The sequence below is a fragment of the Sebastes fasciatus genome, chromosome 21, assembly GCF_043250625.1.
Source record: "Sebastes fasciatus isolate fSebFas1 chromosome 21, fSebFas1.pri, whole genome shotgun sequence".
Taxonomy (NCBI): Eukaryota; Metazoa; Chordata; class Actinopteri; order Perciformes; family Sebastidae; genus Sebastes; species Sebastes fasciatus.
The window spans coordinates 10525706-10553010 of NC_133815.1; the positions used below are offsets into that span (position 1 = coordinate 10525706).

General features: G+C 39.7%; 2 protein-coding genes across 4 annotated transcripts in view; one reads left to right on the forward strand and one right to left on the reverse strand.

Moving 5' to 3' along the window:
- The window catches only part of csrnp1b (cysteine-serine-rich nuclear protein 1b), a 96409-nt gene extending 86850 nt beyond the window's left edge, over window positions 1–9559 (reverse strand). The window contains exons 1-2 of one of the 2 annotated variants that reach the window (XM_074621517.1): window positions 9431–9559; window positions 7263–7501 (exon numbers count right to left, since the gene is read on the reverse strand). The gene's annotated coding sequence lies outside the window, so the exon portion shown is untranslated. Of the gene's footprint in view, window positions 1–7262; window positions 7502–9414 lie in introns of both variants that reach the window. The other variant, XM_074621516.1, reaches the window with a different exon arrangement.
- A 2397-nt stretch (window positions 9560–11956) lies between these two features.
- Window positions 11957–26655, forward strand: LOC141759445 (xin actin-binding repeat-containing protein 1). Of its 2 annotated transcripts, XM_074621513.1 has the most exons (10): window positions 11957–12004; window positions 12331–12499; window positions 13641–13728; window positions 13818–14183; window positions 14301–14379; window positions 16767–16912; window positions 17425–17472; window positions 23504–23634; window positions 25829–26012; window positions 26115–26655. In XM_074621513.1, exons 2-9 carry the CDS (start codon window positions 12372–12374, stop codon window positions 25995–25997), a joined length of 1155 nt encoding a protein of 384 aa, XP_074477614.1. In that variant the 5' UTR covers window positions 11957–12004; window positions 12331–12371; the 3' UTR covers window positions 25998–26012; window positions 26115–26655. The 2 variants fall into 2 exon arrangements, with proteins under 2 accessions (XP_074477614.1, XP_074477613.1); XM_074621512.1 differs by lacking the exons at window positions 11957–12004; window positions 12331–12499; window positions 13641–13728; ... (3 more) ...; window positions 25829–26012; window positions 26115–26655 and adding exons at window positions 15598–15835; window positions 18245–23432.
- Window positions 26656–27305: the final 650 nt, after the last annotated feature.

Below are 27305 nucleotides of genomic sequence, written 5' to 3' on the forward strand. Positions count from 1 at the left end.
CATCTGTACAGTATATTCCCCACCCATGACCGCCACCGGCGCTCTATAAAAAAAACCTCTTTTTCCCGCCACGGCCAAGTTGTGCTGCCGGCCCCCGGGCTTTTGCAGCTCCCTTCCGCCGAGGCGGTTTCTGTGGAACACGACTCCAGAACAGGCTGGATCGTGTTGCCGTGGATTCCGCCTGTCCGCCTGCAGGGTCTATAAATAGTGCCTGTCAGATATTTTCACTCCTGTGCTGAGCACACTCAGTGGCAGAGCAGTGTATTAATATCCACGGTGACCAGAGTCGTGCCTCGGGAGGGGGAGTGTGGTGCGGAGGTGTGTGGAGAGAGGGGTACGTACAGACACAGCTCAGCAGGCTGTCATCTTTCCTCCCAGCCTCCCTCTGCAGACTGAAGCTCCCAACAAAAGACCTCTTTATGTCTCACTCCTCTGACGTCTCTCCACAATGTGTGCACACAGTTGACTTCAGCTCAAGGAGGACGTGATCTGAGTCACACTACCTTTTCACCCTGACTACCTAACTGTCTCCTGGAGCCACGGCGCGACGAACAAAGTCTCTATTACGCAATCGGGCCTATCATGTTGATCATAAGAGCAAACAACAGGTCATAGATCTTAGCTGGATCCTGCAGCACATGAATTACATTACAGAAGGCTAATATCCCCCGCTGCATGTTGCTAATCAGCCTTGAGAAAGTGCAGATCTGCAGATACAGCTTGAAAAATAAATCAGGAGAGCAACCACGAGGGTTAAGCAGAGGCGACGCACTGAGTATAAATGCAATAATCCCACATAAAATGAGTTGATTAATATGTAAAGAGGATTTTTAACCAGTCTGTGCAGCAGACGCAGATGTGCAAATAATACTGATTTCTATGGGAGTGTCTTTTATAGCTACAGTAATTAATTTCTGAGCTGGTCATGTGCACACTCCGCCAGCTTTCACAACTCACACATGCACATATGCAGTGAAAGCCTTGTGTAACAGGGGAGGACTAGGCATGTGCAGTTGTAAAGCGTCACATGTGCAACCAAATAACCCGAGGTCAGATACAACAAAGAAAATGTAGCTCAGCTCAAACTCTCCGCACGTTTTCTCCCATCATTCCTCTTTGTGTAAGAAACACTCTCCTCTCCTTTACAGTCATACAGGACCATGCCCTCGATCACTCAAAACATGCACAACAAATGCATATCAAAGGAGAGTCAGTGCTGCAACAGTGTGACGATATTCAACATGATTGCATCATGTGTCTACAGCAGCATCCTGCCGTTCATGAACAAGGACTGTGTGCCGACTGCCTGCAGAACACTGCCTCCAGTGGAGAGGGTCGGTATAACCAAAACAGCTCCTAATGACAGTGGGTGGACAACATAACAGGAACATGTTTGAATGTAATAGAAGCCAATAGAGCAGTGATTCTCACAGTGGGGTCCGTGGCACTCTGTCAGGGGGTCTGTGAAATAATTTGCTACAGGTTATATAATTGGACTGTCATTAAAAAGTGCATGGGGACCATTTGTGCCTATAAAACAAGCACATTGTGTCCATTACTCCCACCCACTTTAGCTTCGGAAACTCTGATATGTTTGTGACACACAACAATAAATTCATTATTTTTAAGTTGAAGCACTTAATGAAAGTCAGTTTTCCACTGGTGAGTTTAAATGTCTGGATTTATTAGGACTGTGCCAGTCTTGCAACTGTTTATTTTCTGAAAGCTTTTAAGATCAATCACTAGAAATATAGGCTATAAATGCTGTCAAGTTGAGTACAAATGCACGCTGAATAAAATGACCCTCTTTTTAAAAAAAACAAAAACTTAAATTTGAAAAAGTATATAAGTGGTAAAAACTATTGGGCTGTCAATCAATTAAAATATTTAATCATGATTAATTGCACATTTTTTATCTGTTCAAAATGTACCTCAAAGGGAGAATTGTCAAGTATTTATCAACATAGGAGTGGGCAAATATGCTTGCTTCATGCAAATGTATGTATATAATAGTATTGGAAATCAATTAACAAAACAAAACGATGACAAATATTGTCCAGAAACCCTCACAGGTACTGCATTTAGCATACAAAATATGCCAAAGCCCAACAGGCGACAACAGCTGTCAGTGTGTCAGTGTGACTATGACTTGCCCCAAACTGCATGTGATTATCATAAAGTGGGCATGTCTGTAAAGGGGAGACTCGTGGGTACCCATAGAACCCATTTTCATTCACATATCTTGAGGTCAGAGGTCAAGGGCCCCCTTTGAAAATAGCCATGCCAGTTTTTCCTCGCCAAAATTTAACGTAAGTTTGGAGCATTATTTTGACAGCCCTAGTATAAACATGAATCAAATTGAAATGTGTTTTTTCACGATGAAACCGGTCTGAAGTATTTAGGTTGAAAAGTTTTAGACTACCAATAGTTACAATGACATCTAAGAGTACAAATGGTAGTGTGCATATGCTTAATTGATGTCACGATTAAGAGGGGGTCTTTGGAAAATGTTCTCCCTTGTAAGTGGTCCCTGTCCCCAAAAAGTTTTAGAATGCCTGTAATAGAGTATAAAGCAACACGTATTGAAGCCTTTAATATTCAGTTTTCATTGAAACGGTTTAGAGGTGTTGATTCAACTCTATGGTTATGGCAAAGCTGTAGTTTGTGGTATTGATACTGCAGTATAGTCCTTTTATTTTATCCACTTCTGTATGTGATATGAGTTTAAAAGCTGCTTAAAATATTGAAATGAGTTTTTCACTAAACAAATGGTTTGTTGATATACTAACTCGCACTCTAGCACTTTAATATTGCTTGGTTGCTAACAATTATTTTCATTTTTGATTAATTTGTCGATTATTTTTTTAAAAATTACTCAAACCGATTAATCGATTATCAAAATAGTTGGGGATTAATTTAATAGGTAAAATAGGTAAAACTAGGTGCAACAAAAATCCAAGATATCCTGACTTTTATTCCCCGATATACTGAAGTCCAGCTCCAAAAACACTTGATCCTACGCTTCCCAAAATGCACCACATCACCATCTTTTCATTAGACCTTTCTGGTCTGCTAAATGCCCACAACTCCACACCCTAAAACCGAGATAAATCAGCACTTAGAGTTCCCATTGAAAGACACATGTATGATGTCTTCACAAAACCACAAGGCATATTTGTTTTTTAAATGTGCATTGTAGCAAGTTCTCTCCTCCTATGAATATGCCAATATTGTGGCTTCTCTCAGATAAACGGTGCAGATATAATGTGCGTATTTGACGGTATTGCGGTACAAAGTGTCACAGATAAGAGATTACAGTTGGCCTCAGTGCAGAGTTTGTTCTGTCTCTACGCAGGACATTCCAGGAGCTGCGCTGGTGTGACGTCTCACATGTGGGATCACATTTCAAACAAGGCAGTGGCTCCACTGGTCCACACAGTCAAACCACAGGCCCCTCTCTGGTGCAGCTGATTACTCGCACGCATTAAGCAACTTCAGGACTGGCTTATTAGATAAAGGAGAGCATGCACACACGGGAGCAATTCATTCTTCAGAAACTAGGAGGAAACACCCTCTTTTCCCCTCTCTCGAGTTGCATGTGACCACGCTGCGGTATTATGTGCTTGTTCTCCAGCTTCATAGATTTACTCTAATATCCTCTATGCTTCACTTCGCTCCCTCCTCCTCTTTCCTCCTCCTCTCTTCCTCCTTCACAGTGCCCAGCCTCTACTGGCGCCACAGCAGGGTCATCTGGGGTTCCACAGCAGAGGGGGAATGCGTAGAAACAACAGTCGTACATATTCGCAGAATGAAACCATGAATGAACCACACACACAAAGCGCAAACTGGCCAGCAAGAAAATCTCGTTAAAAACACTTTTAGGATTCATTGTTGCTCCTATGCCACTAATTATGCAAAATGCATACAAAAGCTGTTTTAACTCCGTGATAATTATCTCCTGGCAACCCTAAATCCACTGGTGACAGAGTTTGCCAGTGGTTTTGGCTGGTGTATCCTCAGAGAGCAGCAGATGCAGTTACTGCTGTGTGCTGACAGAGGAGGAACAAAGGTGAAGCTGTGAGTACAAACTCTGCACAAAGACAGGAAACCTGATATTCCAGCTCTCGACATGGACTGGATCTAGAGGGAGGGGAGAGTGTGAGTGTGAGTGTGCGTGTGTGTGTGCGTGTGTGTGATATCAACAGCAGCGAACATTAAGTCCTGCAGGACACACTCTCCACAGGCGGGTACACTGAATGTGTGTGTGTGTGCGCGCTTCCTTTTTGTTCCCTACAGTGCATCTGCACCGCAATTAATCATCCTCGACGAAAGTAAGTTGAGAAACTGTGTCAGTGCAGAGTTTAACCTGCTTTCCCGTGCACTCACTCTATATCACATGTGAGCATGTGAGCATGCGACAAAGAAGAGTATTTACATATATGTAAACTAGGGCTGTCAAAGTTAACATGATAATAATCCGTTAACACAAATTAATTTTAATGTGGCTAATTTCTTTAATGCATTGACGCAACTTGCAGTTTTTTAGGTTGTAGCAGGCCAGTGAAGATACTGGCATCATATTAAACTAGTAAACTTATGCTACATTTTGGTGAAGAAAAACTGGCATGGTCATTTTCAAAGGGGTCCCTTGACCTCTGACCTCAAGATATGTGAATGAAAATGGGTTCTATGGGTACTCACGAGTCTCCCCTTTACAGACATGCCCACTTTATGATAATCGCATGCAGTTTTGGGGCAAGTCATAGTCAAGTCAGCACACTGACATACTGACAGCTGTTGTTGCCCGTTGGGCTGCAGTTTGCCATATTATGATTTGAGCATATGTTTTATGATAAATGCAGTACCTGTGAGGGTTTCTGGACAATATCTGTCATTGTTTTGTGTTTCCAATAATATCTACATACGTTTGCATAAAGCAGCATATTTGTCCACTCCTATGTTGATAAGAGTATTAAATACTTAACAAATCTCCCTTTAAGGTGCATTTTGAACAGATAAACAATGTGTGATTAATCAGGATTTTAATCAATTGACAGCCCTAATGTAAATACATGAAATTAATTGCTTGCACTTACAAAGATATTCCTCATCAATAAAAAGCAGCTCTTAGCAAAGGAGAGATAAATACTTTGAGTTCCATTGACAGATTAACACTTTCATTGACTGTTGAACAAGGGCTGTGTTTGTGACCGTGTACAGTGCCTCTGTGGGCCGCCCCTGACCCAGCATTGTTATGTGAAACCCCGGGCGCCATGCTCCAGTGCTCAGCTATGCCGTCACCCCCTCCAGGCATGTAGCAAACACAGCCCTTTGAGTAGCCAGTGAGTGAGTGAGCGAGGGAGCGAGCGAGCGAGCGGCTGCCCTCCCAAAGCCTCGGAAAGCAGCTTAGAGGCCCGGCCGCCTCCACGGTGGTCACACGTGTGAAACGTGCACTCTCGCTGACACACAAACACATGGGCTCGCCGCTGCTTTGTGCATGGTCACACAGTGGGAGGAGGCGGGGCTTGCTCAACTTCGTATGGGCAGAGAGGGGACGGGTTAGGTCACAGGCACTCCCACTCAGCTGTACCGGAGCACGTTGCCCCTCAGGCACAACACACACCTGCAGAGAAACAAGCAGGGCAAAGGGACAGCGAACACACATACAATGTAGTGCTGCACGCTCATGTTCTCCCTCGGAAAAGAGGGAGTGTTTCAACAAATCATAGCCATGTGTTGGGAGAAACTAACAGTGTGTTCCAGTGCTGGAAAGAATACACTTTCCTAATGACACATAGATTCCCACTTAGAGCCTTCCATCGGGCACTGAACACAAATGAAGTGAGAAATACTTTGGTCAAACTCAGCTTTAGTTTTTGCTCTGTTTTCCTCCAAAACATGATGCAGCCTGGGTGAACTGCTACACCTAATTACAATCAATTATGGGCAACAAAAACAGCCAAACAAGCTAGTCTCTCTGACAACAGAACAAAAGCGTGTTTATCTTGTATTCCCTCTCTGTGGATATGCGAATATCATCACCGTTTGCGTCGACTCCTACCACTGCCTGTTATTTTGGTGATCTAAGAAGCTTTTTATAGCTCTTTTCTTATCAATTAAATGACTAGAATCTTAAGCTCTGTAAGCTCAGCAACCACAGATCAGTTTTTGGGGCTTCTTCTTGCATAAAGTAAGGCTTTGTGATTCCTTTCGAGCCTTGGCTCCTCTCCAGTTGTTTCTCTGATTTGTGACTCAGCTAAAGGATAAATATATACACCTTCATCTTGCGCCTTTCATTCCTCCTCGTCTCCTCCTCCTCCTCACTTTTTTCTCTGCTCGGGTAAGAATGAAGAACTAGCCAGTAGCGACCAGATTCACAAATATGTGAGGATCTGAAATCTATCCTGAGCTGATATTATTCTGTCTTCTCTGCTGACACAGACATTAATATTACAAAGTTCTCGCCTCAAACATTCAATAGTCTTACCAAAATGAAGTTTAATCAAGTGTGCTATTAGTATACTTCTTATAAACTTAAAATAAGAGAGTATGCTTTCAGTTGACTTATTATGTACTTATCAGAGATATACTTAACAAAAGTATACTTAAGTATGGCATGGCCATTTTCAAAGGGGTCCCTTGACCTCTTATCATTGGTTCAGGTTTAGGTATGGGGAAACACATATCGACGGGGAAACAGTATTCAACACAACACCGGCAGTCAGTAGTTGTACGTACAGTAGACTGAGGGAAATATGAGTAAGTCTTTGTGGCGTGAGAAAGGAAAATATGTTTTTACGTGTTGGCCTGACACTTCTTTTCTAAAATGTGAAAACTGTCGACAGGAATTAAAGTGAAACCATTAAGAGTGCAAATTAATAGTGAGGGAAAGTTAAGTATGTTTCATCTATATCTATATCTATATATATATATATAGCTATGTTTCTTCTTCAATGGTGGTCTGAGTCTAAAAGATCTAGACTACAGATGGGACATTTCTAACTAATTGGGCTTCATCTTGGCATCAAAGAAAGCTGGCCAAGAGACGACTGATGAATAAATAAGATATTCTGTCATGTGCCAAAAATTATTTGAAGAATTACTTTCGCAGTGTGTGATTATTAGACAAGCAAAACTACACCAGATGCGGTTGAGAGAAGTCTATTATTAACAGCTTAAATAAACATTTGGAATTAAAAAACATGTTTTCACAAATGACGAGTAATGTTTATTCTCGAAAGGCTCTGAATGAACCAGATTACCTCAATTACATGTTGGGCAGTATCACTAGTAGCAGCATGAATCACACACACACACTGCTGAGTCGCACACACTGTGCCTGCCCTCTGTGTCATGATGCATGCGTGTTATGCATCTTCAGGCGAACTCATGACTGCCGGTCGTGTGAGGTGCGTGGTGTGTGTCTGTCACTCATATCCAACAGGCCATCCGACCGGTATCACACGCTCCGTGAAGCACTGCAGACATCAGATTGGCATTTCTGTGATGCAGACAGGAAGAAAAAGAAATGACTGCAGCAGGGTTATATGAGGTAACAACGCCGTATGATAGCAGAATATCCCTCTGATACATGATGAGACAGACTGCATATAAATTGATTTTCACTGCTTATGTAAGAGCCAAACATTTATTAAACAGTGTCGACCTTATCTTCAACTGTCTGCTCTCACTGCTGTGCATTCTGGGTTATTTTGGTGCACTTAAATAACCTAGTTTGGCCTTGAATAGCCCCACTGTAAAGTCCCCACATAACCCCAAAAGGGGAAAAGACAATACAGAGCGTTGCGTCTTAGTGGTCTCTACCTCCCCCTGCTGGACTACCGTATAACTTACACATGAACAATGTGAGTTGTTTTTACTCACTCAAACACAGGCAGATGTATCTACGAGTGTATTCATGGAGTTTAATCTGCAGGTATTTAAGTCTCCTGCCAACCAGCCAGGGATCCACCCTCTAAAAACAGCTGGCTGGCGTAAAGCAAGTGTGTTTATAACGCAGACAGGGCCAGTAAACTTCCCCTAATAACACCGCACAGTTCACAGTCAAAGGCGGGCACATTGCATATTCCCTTTCATCTCTCCAGTGCCTTTGAGACAGAGACAGGAGTGGGTTTTGAAGGGAGGGATGAGGGTTGTAGTCAGAGGAGGGGCAGAGGAGAGGAGGGGTTGGGGGGGGAGAGACAGCCAGGCTGAATCTCTCATTTTTTTGCCCCAGGGGTGTGTGCTGCTGCTGCTGCTGCTGCTGTTGCTCTCTCTTTGTCTGAGGACTGATTAACAGAAAGCAAGACTAAAGAGAGTGAATATGAATTGTGCGTGCCGACAAAAGCTTCCATTGTCTCAAACCTCTGCTGCATTTTGGAAGTGTGTGAAAGAGAGGGAAACCCAGATAAAGAATACTACAAAGATGTGTTCAGATTGAGTAAAAATAGAAATACAACAGTGTAAAAATACTCCATTAGGAGGAGAAGCTTGTAGCTAAATAAATGTGTGAATGTCGTAAAAGTAAAATTAGTTATTAAGCACAAAGGCTCTTTTAAATGTTGTGGCTGGTTGTGGTGGCATTAGCTCTGATCAATTTTTTAGGGCTGTTAATCGTTTAAAATATTTAATCATGATTAATCGCCTGATTGTCTATAGTTAATCGTGATTTATCGCAAATTAAAGTCACATTTTGTATCTGTTCAAAATGTATCTTAAATGGAGATTTGCCAAGTATTTAATACTCTTATCAAAATGGGAGTGGGCAAATATGCTTGCTGTATTCAAATGTATGTATATATTTATTACTGGATATCAATCAACAACACAAAACAATGATACATATTGTCCAGAAACCCTCACAGGTACTGCATTTAGCATGAAAAATATGCTTAAATCATAACATGGCAAACTGCAGCCCAACAGGCAACAACAGCTGTCAGTGTGTCAGTGTGTTGACTTGACTATTACTTGCCCCAAACTGCATGTGATTATCATAAAGTGGGCATGTCTGTAAAGGGGAGACTCGTGGGTACTCATAGAACCCATTTTCCTTCACATATCTTGAGGTCAGAGGTCAAGGGACCCCTTTGGCCATTCCAGTTTTCCTCCCCAAATGTTGCATATGTTTGGAGCATTATTTAGCCTCCTTTGTGACAAGCTATCATGACATAGTTGGTACCAATATAGTCCTTATGTTTTGTAGTTTCATATGATACCAGTATCTTCACTCTGGCTTTAAAACTGAGCCCGATACAACCTACAAACCTAACAAACCTAACTGCGACAGCCCTAATTTTTCTATATATACTCTATGGGTTTACTAGTAACTACAGCCATCTTGTAGTGGAGATAAAAAAAAAAATCAATTCCCATCTGAAATCTAAAGCATTATGTTTCAAAGAATGGAAATACCTCAAATGAAAAGTACCTGAAATGCAGGGATGCAGCTGAGCAGATGGGTAGGGAGGGTCAGGTGACTGCAGGGCTGATGAGGATCAGGTGTGTAGATGGGCAGGGCAGTCAGGTGACAGGGAAAGGAGGGAAAGTCCGAGGGCATCTGGTGGATGGATGTGAAATGGCAGTGAAAGGGCCTGGGGAACAGGGGCTACGTTCCAAATCACATACTTTCTGTTTTTACTTTTAGTATATACTGCAGCTGCCCTTAAAAAGTACGTACTGTTGCATGCAGTATGCATACAATTGGGACAAACTACTTGCACCTTGAACTTTTACCCTCTTGCTCATATATCTGCTGTGCAGAGGATTGTGGGTCAGAATAGCCAGAAAAGCATGCTGGCTTGCATACTGCAAAATGCGACCGGATGTAGTAGAACATCCTGGTATTTTTTGGCATACTGCATTTGACATACTATGTATTGGGACATACTAAATCTTTTTGTGGCATACTAAATAGCATGGTAGTATGGGTATTGGAACGCACAGTAGGTACTAAAGGCGCAATGTTATGCATACTGCATGCAACACTACACAGCTGCAGTATGTACTAAAAGTAAAAAGAAGAAGTATGCGATTTGGAACGCACCCTTTAGTTACCGTACTTTACAAAACAGCTTGAAGAGCTTTCAGCGATTATTTTACGGGGTGTACAATTTATTTATTTATGTATTTTTTACTTCGATTTTTCCTTCCTTTCTGTATTTTGTTTTTAGTCAATGCAATTAATGTTCTTCAGGCCTCTGTGGTTTTACTGTAGTAGATATATTTTACCACAAGATGGCATTACTATCAAAATTGCCTATCATTTCACAAAAGGAAAAACCTTCTATGTGCACATACTGCATGCACTGTGATTATACCAACCAGAAAACTCAAATCATAACTACAGCACTGGAAGCTAAATGTCATGATGAGTAATTTGTTTGTTTTAATAAACATTTAAACTTCATATTAAAATTTACTCAGGTGGAAAAGTTGCAGTAGAGACCTCATTTGTTAGTTGATGCAGTTTTGCTGCAGCATGTGTCGGGGGGAGTCTGGTTGGTGTCGTCGTAGTCAGCGAGGTCAAACAGGAGCAGAGCTTCCTGCTGCTCCTCCTCGACCTCTGAGGGTCAGCAGGTCTTGGAATTCCTGAGCGGAGACGAACTTCCACAACACTTGTTCCTCGCTGGCTGTCTGGGACTGCTGAACCCCAGCCAGATGAAATCTAATTTAAGAATCTTTAAAAGAAGCAGTAAAAAATAATTGTTTCATTTCAATGGCTATTTTAAATGGGGCTTTCAAAGGGGGGGAACAGACTTAAAAGAGGGTTGCAAAACCATGTCATTTTGGATCTTCAGATTTTTGTGGTAAAGCTATGGTAAAGCTTACCAGATGTTCTCCTTATTTCTTGTAGTAGAGATTCATTAAAGTGCTATATTTAACAAAAACACTCAACAAAAGTGATATCTATCAAGAGTACAACAGTGAAACCGATGATGTTGTTGCATCCACCCTACTGGATTCAATAACTAGGGCCTCTAGGGGTGCTGTACAAGGGTACTTAACATTTATATTACTTAACATCTCTATTGTAGTGCTCCTTCAAAGTATTCAAATACACCTAAATGTACCCATTGTTCTGTCTTTACAACCCGATGCATAATACATTTTTTTCTATTATCTTTGTTTGCATGGTTGAACTGTTTTCTTGATGCATGTCATTTCTTAAGTGCGGCTGAAATCCTGGACCACTGGTTGTTTGTCCAGTAATAATCTAGCTACAAGTGATCCTTTACAAATATTTAGGAGTTGAATATTATTCCAATAGGCATTTTTCTCCAAAATAAAATAGTTATTTTTGCCCACAGTATGTTGTTTAGAAATCTCCTATTAAAATACAACAATGCACACTTTGAACATCTACTCTTGTGGATAGGTAGTACAGTTTACAGAGCTCACATGTTGCATTGTAAATGTGTAAATCTGTAACCTGTGTTAATCACTAACTCTCAAATGCCCACACAAAATGCTGTCGAAGCAAGATAGCTGCATACTATTATAATACTCTCATTTTCAATATTTTCTGTCTGTTGTTCTTTGTCTTTATCCCACTCTTTGCTGCGGTAATGAACCAAGATCAATAAAGTTAATGTTATCTTAATGGATGGTGTGTTGCTGCTCAAAGATCAAGTAATTACATCTGAGCTTTGGGGGTTTGATCTGACATCAAACATCAAGGATTCTCCTGAAAACCCACAATAATGTCAATAGAAGCTTGATATAAAGTAAAATAGGGATATTGGATATTATTTCTGAATTGACAACAGCTATTAGTTTCTGTATTTTCAGATGAAAGCAGCAGATGCAGTGTGTATTATTGATTGTTTTATCCTGTTGTTTGCTACTGTAGACATTTTTCATAGATCATTTTGCACAGTCTGGTGGTAATGAGGAAGAAAAAGGACTTTGCTCACAAACGCTTCCTATCGTGTGCAAGTCTTGTGATGCTGTGGAAGAGTCTCTGATTGTCACAGGGGAACAGACACTGACTGACATCTGTAAGGTAACGATTCGACTCAAAATGTACTTTATATATCCCTGAATCTTGTTTTTTCTTTTGCGATGTTGTTAAATTGGATCTTTGTACATCACATTTATTACGGGCTGTGCATTATTGATGTTAAAACCTGCCATACAAGTGGGAAAATGTTTAGCTTTACGAGTAGATAAAATGCTCACTCGCGGTGTTAAGATGATGGTTAAACCAGAATTCATTGCTGGGCTTAAAGAATTAACAGACTATGACATCCAGGGTCTGCTGATCCTCTACAGAGAAAATGCTACTGCAATAATATATTGATTATCCGTCATGTTTATTTGGTGATAAAGCCAATTACCTATTGCCAATTGCTGCTGAAACGTGATTGGCCATGGAGTGGAAGAGTAACCTGAGGCGTACTCAGTCACTGAGGAGCGTCCCCTCGTCATGTGACAAGCCCAGCTGGACAGGTGCAGGGCTGCAGGACAAGATAACATCTGTGTCCCAGCTAGTTGCCAGGTGAGAGAACATCATCTTCCTCACTCTTTCTACATCTGTGACAACTAAACACACACTCCAACCCTCTCTGTAACCTTCCATGTTCGGTACTTGTATGTTAGTAGATCCTCACTACAATTCTTTTTATTTTTTATGTCCTTGGGGCAATAATCAATGTGTTTTTTTTAAACAGACCCCACAGTTTTTTTTAATATAGGCCTCTACCAAACAGTTATGATGTTGCTTCATGGTAAAAGAAAAATACAAACCATGTACTGTTCTTATACTTGTAAAATATTTTAATTTGTTACCATGAAAGTAGTAGTATTACCAGTATTAGTATTATTTCCATGTATTTATTCCAGATATTTACCATATTTACAGTAGACTAAAAACATCTCAGAAAAGGTGAAAAATCATATAATTTCTTCATCAAATATATAATGGAATAACATTAAATATATGAAGTTAACAAATTATATTAACAACAGTGAATGTTAATACGTTTTTTGTATTTCATTAAAATATTAATTTATTATCTTAGCATCAGTACATTTGGTATCTTTGGTTGAGCATGTTTTTAGACAGTAAAAAATAATCATACTTATTAAATTATTTCAGCATATATAAAATGAATTAACATTAAATGTATCAAATTAACAACAATCACTGATCAGAATTTTTTTTTATTTAGTAGCAAATATAAAATTTTAATTACATTATTAGCTTTACTAGCTTTACCATAAAAGGACAATTGAACCATTTGGTAGAGCAGGTTCTTAGAAAATGATTTGCCCCATATTAGACTTTTTTTGTTACGTTACATAATTATGTTTAGTAAGGCCTCTGAAACTATCATATGTCGATAAAATATGCTTGTCTTTGATAATTAGACCAAACAGAGTCCTCATGTCTGGAGTGGCTTTTTTGTTGCTCACTTCCTGTAAGGAGGCGGATTGAAAAGGCATGCTATTTAAAGACACAGCGACATCTAGTGTTTTTTTTTTAGCATAACATACCTCAACTGATAGATAAAGATGGCTCAATGAGATTGAGTTAAATTCAACAAATTTTTCAATAAGATAAAGTGACTCAATATGTGCTCTACCAAAGAGTCGAGCAGAACATTAAAGGATTAACATGTTTTTTGTATATGCAACAGGTATCAAACTACAGTGGAAGTAAGCGCATCTCTTCAGGAAATGTCAGAAAATATCGGTGAAGCGAAGCCAAAGCAGGTGTTCAAAGAGGTAACCTCAAACACAAAGCATCTTCAGTGTGGGGAAAATAATTAACACAGCTGCATGCCAACGTTTTTTTTTTCTTTTCTCACTGTCAGATAACACCATCTCTTCTGGAGAGTAAAGAGACTCACCTGGAGTCTCTGATGATGAGAAACGACGCAAGGGAACGGTCTCGAGACAAAACCAATTTGACCCGCAGTAAGTCAGTGGGGAGCCTTCAAAGCAGCGCCGGGTCCATCGGGGCCCTGAAGGCTCTGTTTGAGTCAAAGGCAGACACACAAATGAAGGTGAAGAGCAGTTTCAGAGCTGCGAGTTTCACGTCACCTTACAAGGCAGCAGACATCGCGCCAATGGTGAATGGAGAACTTGAAGAGGTAAAGAGCTCTGCAGAGAAACCAAAGATCCAAATTCCTGCTGGTGCTCCAGTTAACGATGCTAAACCTGATCATGTGACTCGAAAGGTAAATACAACTTCCATCATGTTTCTTCTAAAAAATAAAATAAAAGACTACACATTGTCACATAGATGAACATGTAGCTACTTAGCAGCAGTGACTGTTCATTATTCCTCTCTCTAGGTGGTGAATCAGACCCGAATGGAGAGGAGAAAAACAATAGGAGGCATTGATTTTGAAACAATTGCGGCCTCTCAATCTGGTGAGTACCAGACAACATTCATCAAAGTGTGCAATGTGATGAACCGCCAACCTGACCACTATGTTGTCCAATCTACTGCCCCATAAAGCATTTATAAGGTCACTGCAACATTTATCAGTAGCACTTAGACTTTTTTATTGTTCGGTGACGGAAATTTGATTGGCAGACAGAGATAACAAGATAGAAAAATACAAAACAAATATTAATTGTAAAAAGTCCAATCATAAACTAGGCAATATAACAATAATATTTTAAACATCTTGAAATGAACACAATACAGGACAAAGACCAGTTGATAAGACCAAAAAAGATACTGTGTATCATATACAGCCCTAATCAAGGTTGTGAACTGTAACTGGCATCGTGGCCTCAACATGCTCCAGACCTCAAAGCAGCAGTGGATAGAAATGGAGCAAATATGATTTAAAAAATAGTTATTTTTATAAAAAGGTCACTATAATCTGACAGTAGTGCATGAGACAGGTTATCTGAAAAAAAATTCATGTGCCTCTGTGTCAACCAATCAGAGCCGAGCTGGAGCCTGTCGTCTCCGAGCAGCTGTCAATCACTCGCCAACTCGGATCAAACGGTCAAACTAGGCAGCGCTGATCAAATATGAAACAATATTCTGTTACTTTAATGCCTATTTCTCGCTTGAAATGTTTTCAGAAACATCTTGTAGTGTAGTTTTCTTAAAGCCTGAAAACAGAGCCATGAGGAGGTGCAGAAGTATAGTTATCTCTCATAACACTGAAAGGTTACTATGGATTTTTTGCCCGATGATGCCAAAAACATTCTGCCTACTGCAGGTTTAATTTGCTATAAAAGTTCAAATATTACTGTGAATAACAACAAAACTTTTCAAATGTTTAAAAAGACACTGGACTGTCAGAGTAACACAAATATAATAGAAAAGTTCCACAAGAAACTTCCTGGAAATAACAATGTAATTTAGCACAATTTACACAGAAAATAGAGACAGTGTACAATAGCAAATATCATCTCAATTCAGTGTCTAAATCCTCCTGCAACTAAAAACAAAAAAGATCCCCTGGTAAACATTCCCTGGAAAGCCGTCTCCGAGTCCTATGACTCAGGTCAAAGCTGTGCACGGTATGAATGAAAGGGAAGAGGTGAAATGGAGATGAATATCAGCACAGTGACTGTGCAAGAAGCCGTGATTGACTCAACCTGGTGCGGGCATACATAGTAGTAGGACACTCCAGAACAGGACAGAAATAGCCAGCAAGCAACAAGTCCTGAATAAGTGCAGGAGGGTGAAAGGGTCAGCTGTCACTGGGGTACGAATGAGGCAGAGAGAAGGAGCGACCGAGAGCGGCAGAGGCTCCATTACCAGACACAAACCGACAGGAAATCGGACCGAACAAATTCACAAATATTGAAAGAAAATAAGAAGACAGGCAGGTCAAAAGGAACTAGGAGCTGTTCATTTTCTGTGAGTACAGATTTGTATTTTGATCGAATGTGTCTGCTGAGTTGAAACAACCTTACCCTATGGCTTGTACATGCTCTTGAAAACCTGCGTACTACTTCAAACCCTTAAAACCCTATGAAGCATAATAAACACAATATATTGGGGCAGCTAATAATACCTATAATTGATAGTTTTTGCAGCTATGTAAATCTTGAAATATTAGGCTCTTGACCTAAATGTTGTTGTCAAAATTCTCCAAATCCTTATCCTACAGGATTCTTGCTTTATACTTGCATCACAGTGTCTGTTTTGTCATGTGTTCCTGATCGGCAGCTGCTGACCGTGAACTATTGATTTACAATCTGTACTTCTACAAACAATTTTAAGACATAATGTGTGTTTACTGTTGCTCTTCTATGCCTAGTCAACTGTAGCTGCGGTGACATGCCTGTCCGTTTAACTCTCAGTATTTGTGTCAGCGGAGTCAGGTATCTGTGCCTCTCCACCACAAGTGGTTCATTTATAACTCGACCACATGGCAGCTGTTACATATCAACTTAGAAAGTGTTACAAGGGACCCTCAAAATGCTAACTATTAACACACAGTTTGATGCGAACATATAAGTCATCTTTCAAAATGAGTCACTTGTTAAAGTTCACATGTCACATGATGCTGTGTCAGCCTCTGAAAATAGGACTTTATTTTGACACCAGCTGCCTTTTTAATAGCTAATATTAATCATGAAACTCAGTGAGATAAAATTAGGACTACTGTTATATTTAACCCAAAATTACACATGAAGAATTTGAAGATTTGCCGCATTTACATCACGGAAAATACTTGACAACATTGTCAACATGGATCTCAGACAGCTCTGATTAGGCCCACAGTATATCTTGTGTCATTAATACATTTAACACATTTAAACTTCTGTGTCTGATGTCTCTGCAGATGACAAGAGGAGGTCAATTGCAGATTTTAGAGACAGCTCCTTCATCCAATCCAAGGAGAAACCGTGTGTCTCGGTCAAAGCTATGTCCGCTCTCTATCTGTCAAAGGTGGCACCTCAGGATTCAACACGCAGCCTTTTAAAACCGGTAAACATCTGCTTACTCATTGTGTGCTCTCTTCTATTTGGTCCTTACCTCTATTTTATAGCATAATCTCAAAGAAAGTTAACTATAAATGCATTCTGGCAGTTACATCTTAAAATTTAAATTATAAGATTGCATTACATACATTAAATACCACCATAAAACTGTCTATCTATCTATCTATCTATCTATCCCAGCAATTATTTAGAAAGATTCATGATTATCAGAAAAAAGTTGTCTGTTGTGTCTGTTTTGACCTTTAAACTTCACTCCAGAGAGAAAAATTACAAACAAAACATAAATATCCAGTCCATTAATGCACACTTACGCTGCGGCAACATGTTTCACAAAGTAGATTTATGGCTGCACATTGCGGTTCATTATCTTTTACAGTGTCATATAACATATCATGAAACTGTAAAAGTAAAACATATCATATTATGATTACCAAGCTGGCAGCACACATTGCTTATGTCAGGTTAACCTGACCTGAAATTGTTATTGATTCCGTGCAGGCACAAGGTCAGTCATCTGAATCTGGGAGAAGAATCAAACTAACCAAGGTAAGGTAGAATTTTACCACACATTATGCATGACGGTGTGCATTGGATTTGTAATGTCACAATAACATTGTCCACACATACTTAATGCTTGCTTTTATTGAGAGTTGCAAAAAATAGATACTGGATGCTAGTGATGGCGAGATGAAGCCTCATGAAGCTTTGAATCTTTCCAGCAAATTGGTTCGGAAAAGGGTTCATTGCTCGAGGCTTCATGTGCTCACGAAACCACCTGGTGGTCAAAGAGTGTAAAACAGGCAGATATGATCTTAACCATGTGATAAGATAAGATAAGCTATTCCTTTATTAGTCTAGCAGTGGGGACATTTGCAGTGTACAGCAGCAAAGGGGATAGTGCAAAAAACAAGATGCATCAGCTAACACAGTAAAAAAAGAGCTAAACAAAGTGCAACAAAATATGAACCAAGTATAAAACGATACAGCCTCGATACACGCATCGCAGGAAACTTCCTGGATTACTTGACACACGCTCCGAAGCCTCGGCACAGCACGTAACATCACTACTGGATGCCATGCACTCTACATTTATTCGATTTTATTTATCATTGTGGTTGTATTTGCTGGTTGCTTTGGAGCTCAACTAACCCACTGACACCTGGCATGTGGAAAGCAAATTCAACTGGCATGAAATGGAAGGTAACATCGCTCTCATTGCTGTAAGCATGTCAGCACACTCAGGAGCATGGTTTTCATTGGATAGCTCTTTTCTGTTACAAAGGACTCAATGATGAGAACGTTACTTTGTTCTTCTAAGATGGCTGAAGAATCCCAACAAAGAAAAGATGACCTCCCTCCACCTCCTTCAGCCAGACATCATTCTGGACCAGAAGACATCTCTGGGACACATTCCCCACAGTCCGTGCCATCCCAACTTTCCAAAGAAAAGCTATACCAACAGCGGCAGAAATGTGAGCTGAGAAGGCTTCTGAAGCACACTCACCCAGAGCTGAAGATGTTAGATGAAGTTGTGGATGAGGAGCTTGCTGAAGTTTTGAGCTCAGAGACTGGGGTGACAGCTGGTGAAACTGGATACGAGGGAGAGGTCCTTTCAAGACGCTTGATATTTGAGAACTGTGCCCTGAGTAACAGAGTATCTCCTTACATACCCAAGATGCACAAGGCAGAGGGAACAGTGGGAAGAGGCGATGCCAGTAAAACATCAGCTGTGTTTGAGAAGCATGATGGAAGGCCATGTAATGAAAGTGATAAAGGGATCGTGGTGGATGACAAAATGCTTGGGTCTGGTCCAGATCCTAACAGAGAGTGTGAGGAGGAGATGATAAGAATAGATGTTCAGGCTACCAGAAGGCTATTTGAGAGTCAATCTGTGAACACATCGACACCAAATCCAGATAATAAGTTCCAGGGGAAAGTTTCTATTTATGGGGATGAGACAGGGGCAGTTCAAAAACGAAAACAGGAGTTTGTAATGTGTAGCAAAGAGAATTTACACAGCGAAAACAAACGCAATGCATGTACCAAAAGTCTTGATTTTACCAATCAGCCAGATAAACAAGGCCCATGTGTCCATAAAATTGGTCAAAGTACTGACGATGAGTTTTCTAGTAGGGAAGAGATTTCTACTTGTGAAACAGTCTTTGAGGGTGAGCCTACAAGCCTTCCTGATCCAGAAGAATACAGAGAAATAGTTAAAACGAGTGCAGCTCTTTTCCAAAACAACCCATTTATCCCAACAAACATAGAAAGAGAGGATTCCTTTCTGCATAAATCCCAAAGCCCAGCAGGAGACAGTGGGTCAGCTCAGGACTATCTGATAGCTAATGTTAAGAACAGAGCCCACTTGTTTGAATCAATGCCATTTGACCAAATTAGGCATCAGAACAAGGACGAAATTGAGACGATGGTGGAGAACATCAAGGAAACACTGAATTCCCTTCATCATGCCAATATTGTACATTCAGATGGCTCAATTATTGAAGTAAATGAGACAATGATAGCCAAAAAGGCCAAATTCATACTATCAGAGAGTGGGCCTAAGATAAAATATGACGAGGTGGCTGAAGGTGGTGCACAAAACTTCATACTCCAGTTGCTACCACGGGCAAACCTAAAGCCTCAGATCACTTACCTAAAGGAGGGTAGTAAAGGAAGTATGGAGGCCACAGTAGTGAATGTACCCCTGCACCAGCATCACTTCCCTTCCAACCAAGACGCAGAGTTTAAAACTGCAAATGTGGTTCAGGTTGTTGAGGATATTCTCAATCAAGATAACTCTTTGCGGAAAGGAGTGGTTATCCAGGAGGATGCGGACAGATGTGCTGAAGTCATTGTTTACGCCCTCTACAATTATTTTGATAACAAAGATGTGAAAAGTTATTGTCCTCCACAAGGTGCAGAGTATGATGAACCAGAGCCAGAAAGAGCTGATGTGAGCAAAACAGACAATCAAGAACTAAGAAAGGGAATTATTGAATCAACCATAAATTGCCTTTTAGAAACTCCCAAAGATCAAACGTGCCAAGGATCCATGAGGCCTGAAATCACAGTAAAAGGGAATGTAAAACTGTTCAAGAGTTGTATTGAAAAGGGAGATTTGGAGTATTTGAAAACACTTCAGGCTGAGCCAACAGCGCAAGAACAAGAACTCCCTTCTAACCAAAATATGGCTGGACAAGAAATGGAGCTTCATCGTGAACAGAGAGGTGATCAAGCAGAGGAGATTTCAGAATGGGTCCCAGTGGATGTAAAGAAACTGAAAAACAGGTTTTCTGGAGATCAAAGACCAGCCCAACCAAAGCAACATGTATATGAACATCTTGCCCAATCCACTTCCATTTCTTGTGCATTCACAGGTCAAAATGTGCCACTTGGAAAGAGCCAGTCCTCTACAGAATGCATTCATGGGCAAGTAAAGAATAACTTTAGGGAGTGTGGTGGTAAAACACCAGAAGAAGTATGTAACTCTACAGTTGCACCACTCACCTCCTCCACTCAAGGATCATACCTGCATCTTGAGACACAGGACGATGGCTTGGTCAACCAGGTCAAATTAGTCAAGGTGGTAGATGACAATGACGAGATCTCTAACCTCCAAACTGCAATACATAGCCTCCAACAGGCCACAATCGAGTCCAAATCTTTGCATCACTCATCACAAGAAAAACATGAATACCTTGTTCAAGAACCCGTTGTCTTAGTTAAAGCAGGTGATGTCAAACAAACAGAAGCAGAACTATCTCAAGAAAGAGAGGACCAAAAAGAGGACACATGCACTGAGTCAACATGGGATGAGCTCCCATCAACTTCCAACATCACCTCCGAACGTAAATCAGACCGCCAACACGAGAGTACAGAGGCATGCTGTAAAGACACTAATTCTGAAGAAGTACAAACTACCGAGGCATGCAGGAAAAGGGTTCAAAAAGGCACAGAGGTGGTCGAGAAACAACATGTTCAAGCTGATATGGTGTCTGCACATAGTCCAGAAACAACCAATACACAGCAAGAGGATGAGGAAGTTGATTTTCAGGGTAAACTTCAAGCAGCTTTGGATTCCCTGGAGAGATCAAACATCAATGTCAGTAGAGGAGATTTCAAAGCAGCTATGATATACAGAAACGCGTCCAAACCTAACAAAAAAAGATCACAAAATGTGGATGCATTGTCTGCTCAAATGCCCACTAAGGAGGAGTTTTGCCTTGTGACTGAACCTAAATCAACTCAAGCAACACTGGCACAAGAGGTCTCCAAAGAACAAGTGACAGCAGCAAATGTAGAGCCCCCAAGCCAAAGTGGAGCTCCAAATAAACCAGCTTTAAGTGCTGTCTCAGAGAAAATCAGAAGGCCTGTTGGTCCAAAACCTGCCATCCCACCTAAACCTGAGCATTTGAAAGTGAAACAAAGAGACATTCAATCAACCAACACAACGAATCCTGAGGCATCCCAAATTAATACTGTGAGACCCGAAGACACAGTTCATCAACTATTGCCAATGAGATCAATGTCACTTAAGGATGAACATAAGCAAGGCCTGTTCAAAATTAACACTGGTGTAGACTCAGGGCCTGATACAGTGGATCATCAAAGAAATACGCTTTTTGATGAAGCTATACAGATGACTCAGGAAACTGAAGTAAGGCATCAAGTCCAAGGTTCAGTCATCACCTTGGAAAGTGATATTACAGATAAGAATATCATTAAGCGACAACAGGATATAAATACCACAGCAGAAGAGAAAAGCCGCCAGGTTTTCCCCATTGAAGAGAATGTGAATGAAACAGATGAAAGCCATGTAGATTTTCATGAAGCATGTAAGAAATTTGGAGGTAAAAAGGCAATTTCAGCAAAGAATGCTCCTGTAAAGCCAAAAAGGGTAAAAATTGCCCAGTCTGACATCAAAAACCTAAAACACATGTCTAAAGATAATTCTGAAATTCTCACACATGTGATTGAGGATCCACGACAAACTCTAACTGGACCATCATGCAATAACCCAAACGCCTGTGGATATAATGCTGACAGCAAAGACGAGCACAAGAAAGAAATTAAACAAGAAAGCAAAGTCGAGATGAGGGAAAAGAAAGGACGAACCGAGACAGAGGACGAACGCCGACAGCGGCTGTCAGTTCACATGGATGAGATCATGAGAGGGAACATAACAGCAGCCATGGAAATTTGTGACAACTTGCGAAAGCAGGAGGAACTGAAGAGCATTCTCAGTCGAGTTGAAGAAATTGAACAGGACACGAGTGAGGTTGATGTCCGGTCTCTGAGGGGAGTTTTTGAGAATGTTCCTGACTGGGTTGTCAGCTCAGACAAAAAGAAACAAAAAAAGGCAAAAGTAGAAAACAAAGAAAAGAGGATGCCATTAACGAAAGACAACACTGAAAGCAAGTCCCCAATGGCACATGTTTTTGGAGATCTTGAGCGAGCCAGTGAGGAAATCATGAATCTAAAAGAACAGACATTAGCCAGGCTTATGGACATAGAGGAAGCCATAAAGAAGGCTCTTTATTCTGTCTCTACCTTGAAATCTGACTCAGATATTGCTGGTTTGTCATGCCTGTTCAAAGAGTCATTAGGGACAGAGCAAGGATCCCTATCCTCTGGTAGTATTAGCAAAATTAGCATCGAGTCCAGCAGAACAAAATCACTGCAGACACATGAAAGCCCCACAGCACAGGGAAACACGGCTCGACCAGTTAGTGCAAGAATTGAAGTAGCCCCTGCAAAACGAGCAAGTCCTCCATCTTCACCTGCCTTCATCTCCAACCAGTCGGCTGCTAGAAAGACGAATAACACAGAGGTGCTTCCACCAGAGACCACAATCTGCCCGACATGTCAGCACATCCCAAAGACAGAGGAGAAATTCCGGACAACTAAAACCCTGATATGCAACAGTCCAGCTCAAAACAGGAAAAGGGACCCCAGAATAGGAGGTAATAAACAATCCTCTTACAAACCTAAACAAGAGCTCAGTATACTCGAGGTGCAGACTGACCGTGAGGGGAACAGTGTCATGGGCACCAAAACAGTCACAGAGAACTGCGAGAGGACTGATCATTTTGGAAACCGGATTTACTCTTCCAAAACCTCCACTGTTGTCCCTGGTCAGCCAGAAACTACAACATCCACAAGTCAGGCAGCGGTCAGTCCAGCTACGCACCAGATCACCAAGTACCCAGATGTTCAGCTGCCGATCAATCAGAAACCTTAAATCATTCAAACAGGTGTAGTGTGTTACCTATTAGCTAAGTGTTTTCATATATTTTATGACAAAGTTCTTATGTACATAATTTTACTTGGGAAGATATAAATTATGTTGATTTATTATTGCTTGTTTGTTTATGTATTTATAAGAGGTCATTATTGGTTTTAAGATTTTCTTCTTGATGTTTGAGGATTTATTTGTAGCTTGCATTCTTTAAAACTGTTTTTGATTTGCATTTAAAATTAAAGAAGTGTTATTGGTTTTCATTTAAGCTTTTGTCTTTGTTATGCTAATTACATATATTTTTGTTTTAACCAAGCTCGGTCTCATTTCTCTCATCAGTTTCAACCAGCTTGTCAAGAGACGTGTTCAGCCTGTTTGAAGACGGTTTATCCGATGGAAAAAATTACCGCGGACAAATACATTTTTCACCAAACTTGCTTTTGTTGTAAAAAGTGCAAGAAAAAATTAAGGTGAGATACTGAATTATTTTACATAAAAATCACCTGTGACATTGATCAATTACTTCCAATTTTGATCTCTTGTGTGTTCCAAAAATAGTTACTTTTATCACTTTGATATTGATAAACTTTGCATTGTATTGTATTGATTGTATTGTATTGATTCCCTTATTTATTTATTCTTCTGTTAAATTTTCCCTTTTATTTAATTATGTATAGCTAGCTAGCATATAGTCATGCACCCTGACCCCATGATGACACACATTGAGTGACAGCCCCCTCAATTGCATAATGAAGCAGAAATGCATAAAGAAATGTGTAAAGAAATGTATAAAAAAAAGAATACAGAAATTTTGTTTGGGGAAATAAATAAGGTGTGAAATGCAAAGGGAAAATCTTGCATGAATAAATAAATTAAAAAATAAATACAAATTAAAAAATAAATAAATAAATAAATTCGAAAAATAATACAAATAAATACATAAATAAATAAAAGGAAAAATTATACAGAATAGTAAATAAATCAGGGAATTAATACAAAGATAAATAAATAAAGAAGCAAATTAAAAAATAAATATCAATTCATGTCACATTTTATCAATTAATTAATGGTTACATTTATTTCTAATATTATTTTTGCTACATATAATGACATATTTATTAATTTATCAAGTCATTTACTTATTTGTTTATTTATTTTTGATTTTGGAAGGTTCCGTCCTCCATATGCTAGAAACACTACTTGTTATACTTATATTTAAAATAACAGCAAATAGTCCATATTTAACTCTGACATATTTAAATGCATTATCATGTTAAGATAATATCTGATATGGTTATTTAATAAAAAGAAAAGTAAATAACCAACAAATGTAATAACATTTGTCAATTTTACAACCACCTTTTACCATAAAAGGATTATTTTCAACATCTTCCCCAAGGTACAACTCTTCTATTGATTTCCTGTCCAAGTAGGACATGACAGACCTACTTGTTCATTTTGTATGACACTAGAAAAAAATAAGACTTTATGGTGTCTGAAAATTAATATCAGACAAATATAACTGATAATTAACCAAATTTATTTTGGTTCACGTCATACACATTGAGCAAGAACTTATGTCATTTCCAGCTACCATCTTTGTTTGGATTGGGGAAAACAGTTGCAACTTGGGAAACAGGTTAAAAATCCTTTGTAGCATGCAGCAAGTGATATAAACAGAGGCTTGCTGGCATCCTGCTTCACTGTAGCAGTGCTTAGGTTAGCAACTTGTCCTGCTTGTTTCTCTTGTGAAAGTCATGTTTGGCAATATTTCAGATAAAGGATAAATCTTACCTGTTTCAGCTCATCCAAATATGTTTTAGAGTGTTGAGGCATTCCTGCCATTTTTCCTCTTACTGTTAGCCCATAATGCAACACTCTCTTAAAGTAACAGGCTCACTTTGTTAGCTCTGTTCTGGCCTGGCCCTGGCTCAAAACATTCAGAACATCTACTGTTATAAAATATAATACAACCCCAATTTTTCCAACACAGTTGTGAGAACCTTCATCTTATATTCGGGCCAATAACTACAATAAACTTAATGTTTGTATCTTTCATTGAATAATTGATTGATTGGTTGAAAGATTGTAACAGAAGCCATACTTTTTACAGATTAACAAGTATTTACATGTTTCTATGGAGCACTGGTTCTCAAACTGGGGTGCCACATGACTGGAAGACACATGTCAAATGAAACTTAAGTTGAATAGACCTTTTTTCACAGCAGACTCGTCAAACACAAGTATAAGCAGTAACATTGTCAATTGCTGCAATGCATTGCAGTATAGACATTTTCAAACTTGACAACATAAATACTCTAAATGGGGCCCTTTGTATTTCCTGTTGCAATGGTAGCTGACAGGAAGTAAACTTTGACCAAAGCTGTTGCCCTAGCAACAGAAAGGCAATGAAAATGTCTAGACTGTAATAACTGGAACCAAGTCATAAGTAATGTTATTTTATTTGTCCCACCTGTGCTTTTCCTGCTACAAGTAAAATTCATAACAGAAAAAACAGAAATGCACGATTAATTGAAAAAAAAATGGTAAACTCTAGATGTGCCACATAGCTACTGTAACTACAAAAATACCTGTATTACCTCTAACCAGATGCAGTCCTTAAATTGAACTGAACTGTAACTGACAAATTGTTCTCATTTGTAGCATGCGCAATTACGCACCTTTATATGGGGAATTCTACTGCATATTTCACTACCAACAACTGTTCAGAAGAAAAGGGAATTATGATGAGGGCTTTGGACATGCTCAACATAAGAACCGATGGCTTCCAAGGAACACTGCTGACGTGGTGTCCAATGAGTCTGAGGCATAAACACTCAGGGACAATGTGAGTACCAGTAATACTTATCTCTATTATGTAGGATCATGTTCATGATCATTCATTAACGTGGCCTCCCTCAATTAAAATTATGTTTGTTTCTGCCCTCAGCTGATTTGATGGTGACGGTGACAACGTGGAAAATTTTTAATATGTGTTTGAGCACCATGAAATGGCCAACTGCGGTCCAAATGTGTTTGTATACTGATTGGTAATGAATGACAGTGTGTTGACACAGACACATAACCCACAACCTTTTTGCAGCAATGGCTTAGTCATTCAGCCTTTGCTTTATGTTGTTCACAATTACTGCAACAAACTGCAGTAAACATTTTTGTGGACACGAAGTGAAACTGAAGTTTGTAAAATATATTTTAACTGGGATAATAGAGAATAATCAAAAACCAACATCATCCTGGGTACCAGTGCGGTACTTGTGCAAAAAATCGCTCCATTGACAGATTTTTTTAAAACCAAAAATAAATATAGTTCAATAATGGTCAAATACAATACAAAACGCATTAAGATGGTTATGTACATATGATAATAAAGAAGCTGATTCACTTGGTTCCTACTGCTGAACTGTTAACATCAGTGGTATTTCATGTCTTTGTCAGTGTCCTTCCTGAATACTCATAAACTTTATTCCACCTCATACATTTCTACTTGCCATGTTGACATTGTGGTCTGAAACATTTCTAACTGATACTGAAGACCTGACGCAACATTACTGTAATTAGTGAATTTCACAAGAATGTACAAAGAAAGGCAAGCATTGTTGAGTAATTTGATTTACTATTTGTTTTACTTTGAAAATATGAAATATGTCTTATAATTTTGATAACATTTTCTTATTTTCTTATTTATAATCATGTTAACCATCCACATTTAGCAAATATGTCCAGATCTAAACTATAGCTAACCTCTGTAGGGACCCAGCAGATGGCTGGTTTCAAGTGACCTCATGAACTCAGTAACATGATCCTTGACCACAGGACTCATCTCAGTCCTCATTGGCTACTCTAGCATTCGCACCTAGGTGTGAAAATCACCGAGAACAAAACCAGAGGAATGTCTGTGTTCCTCCTCTCTCTTTCCTCTTCACCTCCTCACCTCCTAACCTGTGAGGTGAGCCGCCGCTCTCCAGAAGCTGCAAACCAGCCCTGCTTCTGATCTATGTCCTGTTTGGAAACAGACCTAGCAACACAAGGAACCAAAATGCAGAAGACACGAGAGCCTGCCTTCTCACAGTTAGCACCAAGCTAACCAATCTGCACAGCAAAGATGACCTCTTTGACTTGG

Coding starts and splice junctions, on each gene's coding strand:
- LOC141759445 (XM_074621512.1), top strand. CDS start 16,850: ATGTCCGCTCTCTATCTGTCAAAGGTGGCACCTCAGGATTCAACACGC. Junction 16,913..17,424: donor CACGCAGCCTTTTAAAACCG/GTAAACATCTGC, acceptor GATTCCGTGCAG/GCACAAGGTCAGTCATCTGA. Junction 17,473..18,244: donor GAAGAATCAAACTAACCAAG/GTAAGGTAGAAT, acceptor TGTTCTTCTAAG/ATGGCTGAAGAATCCCAACA.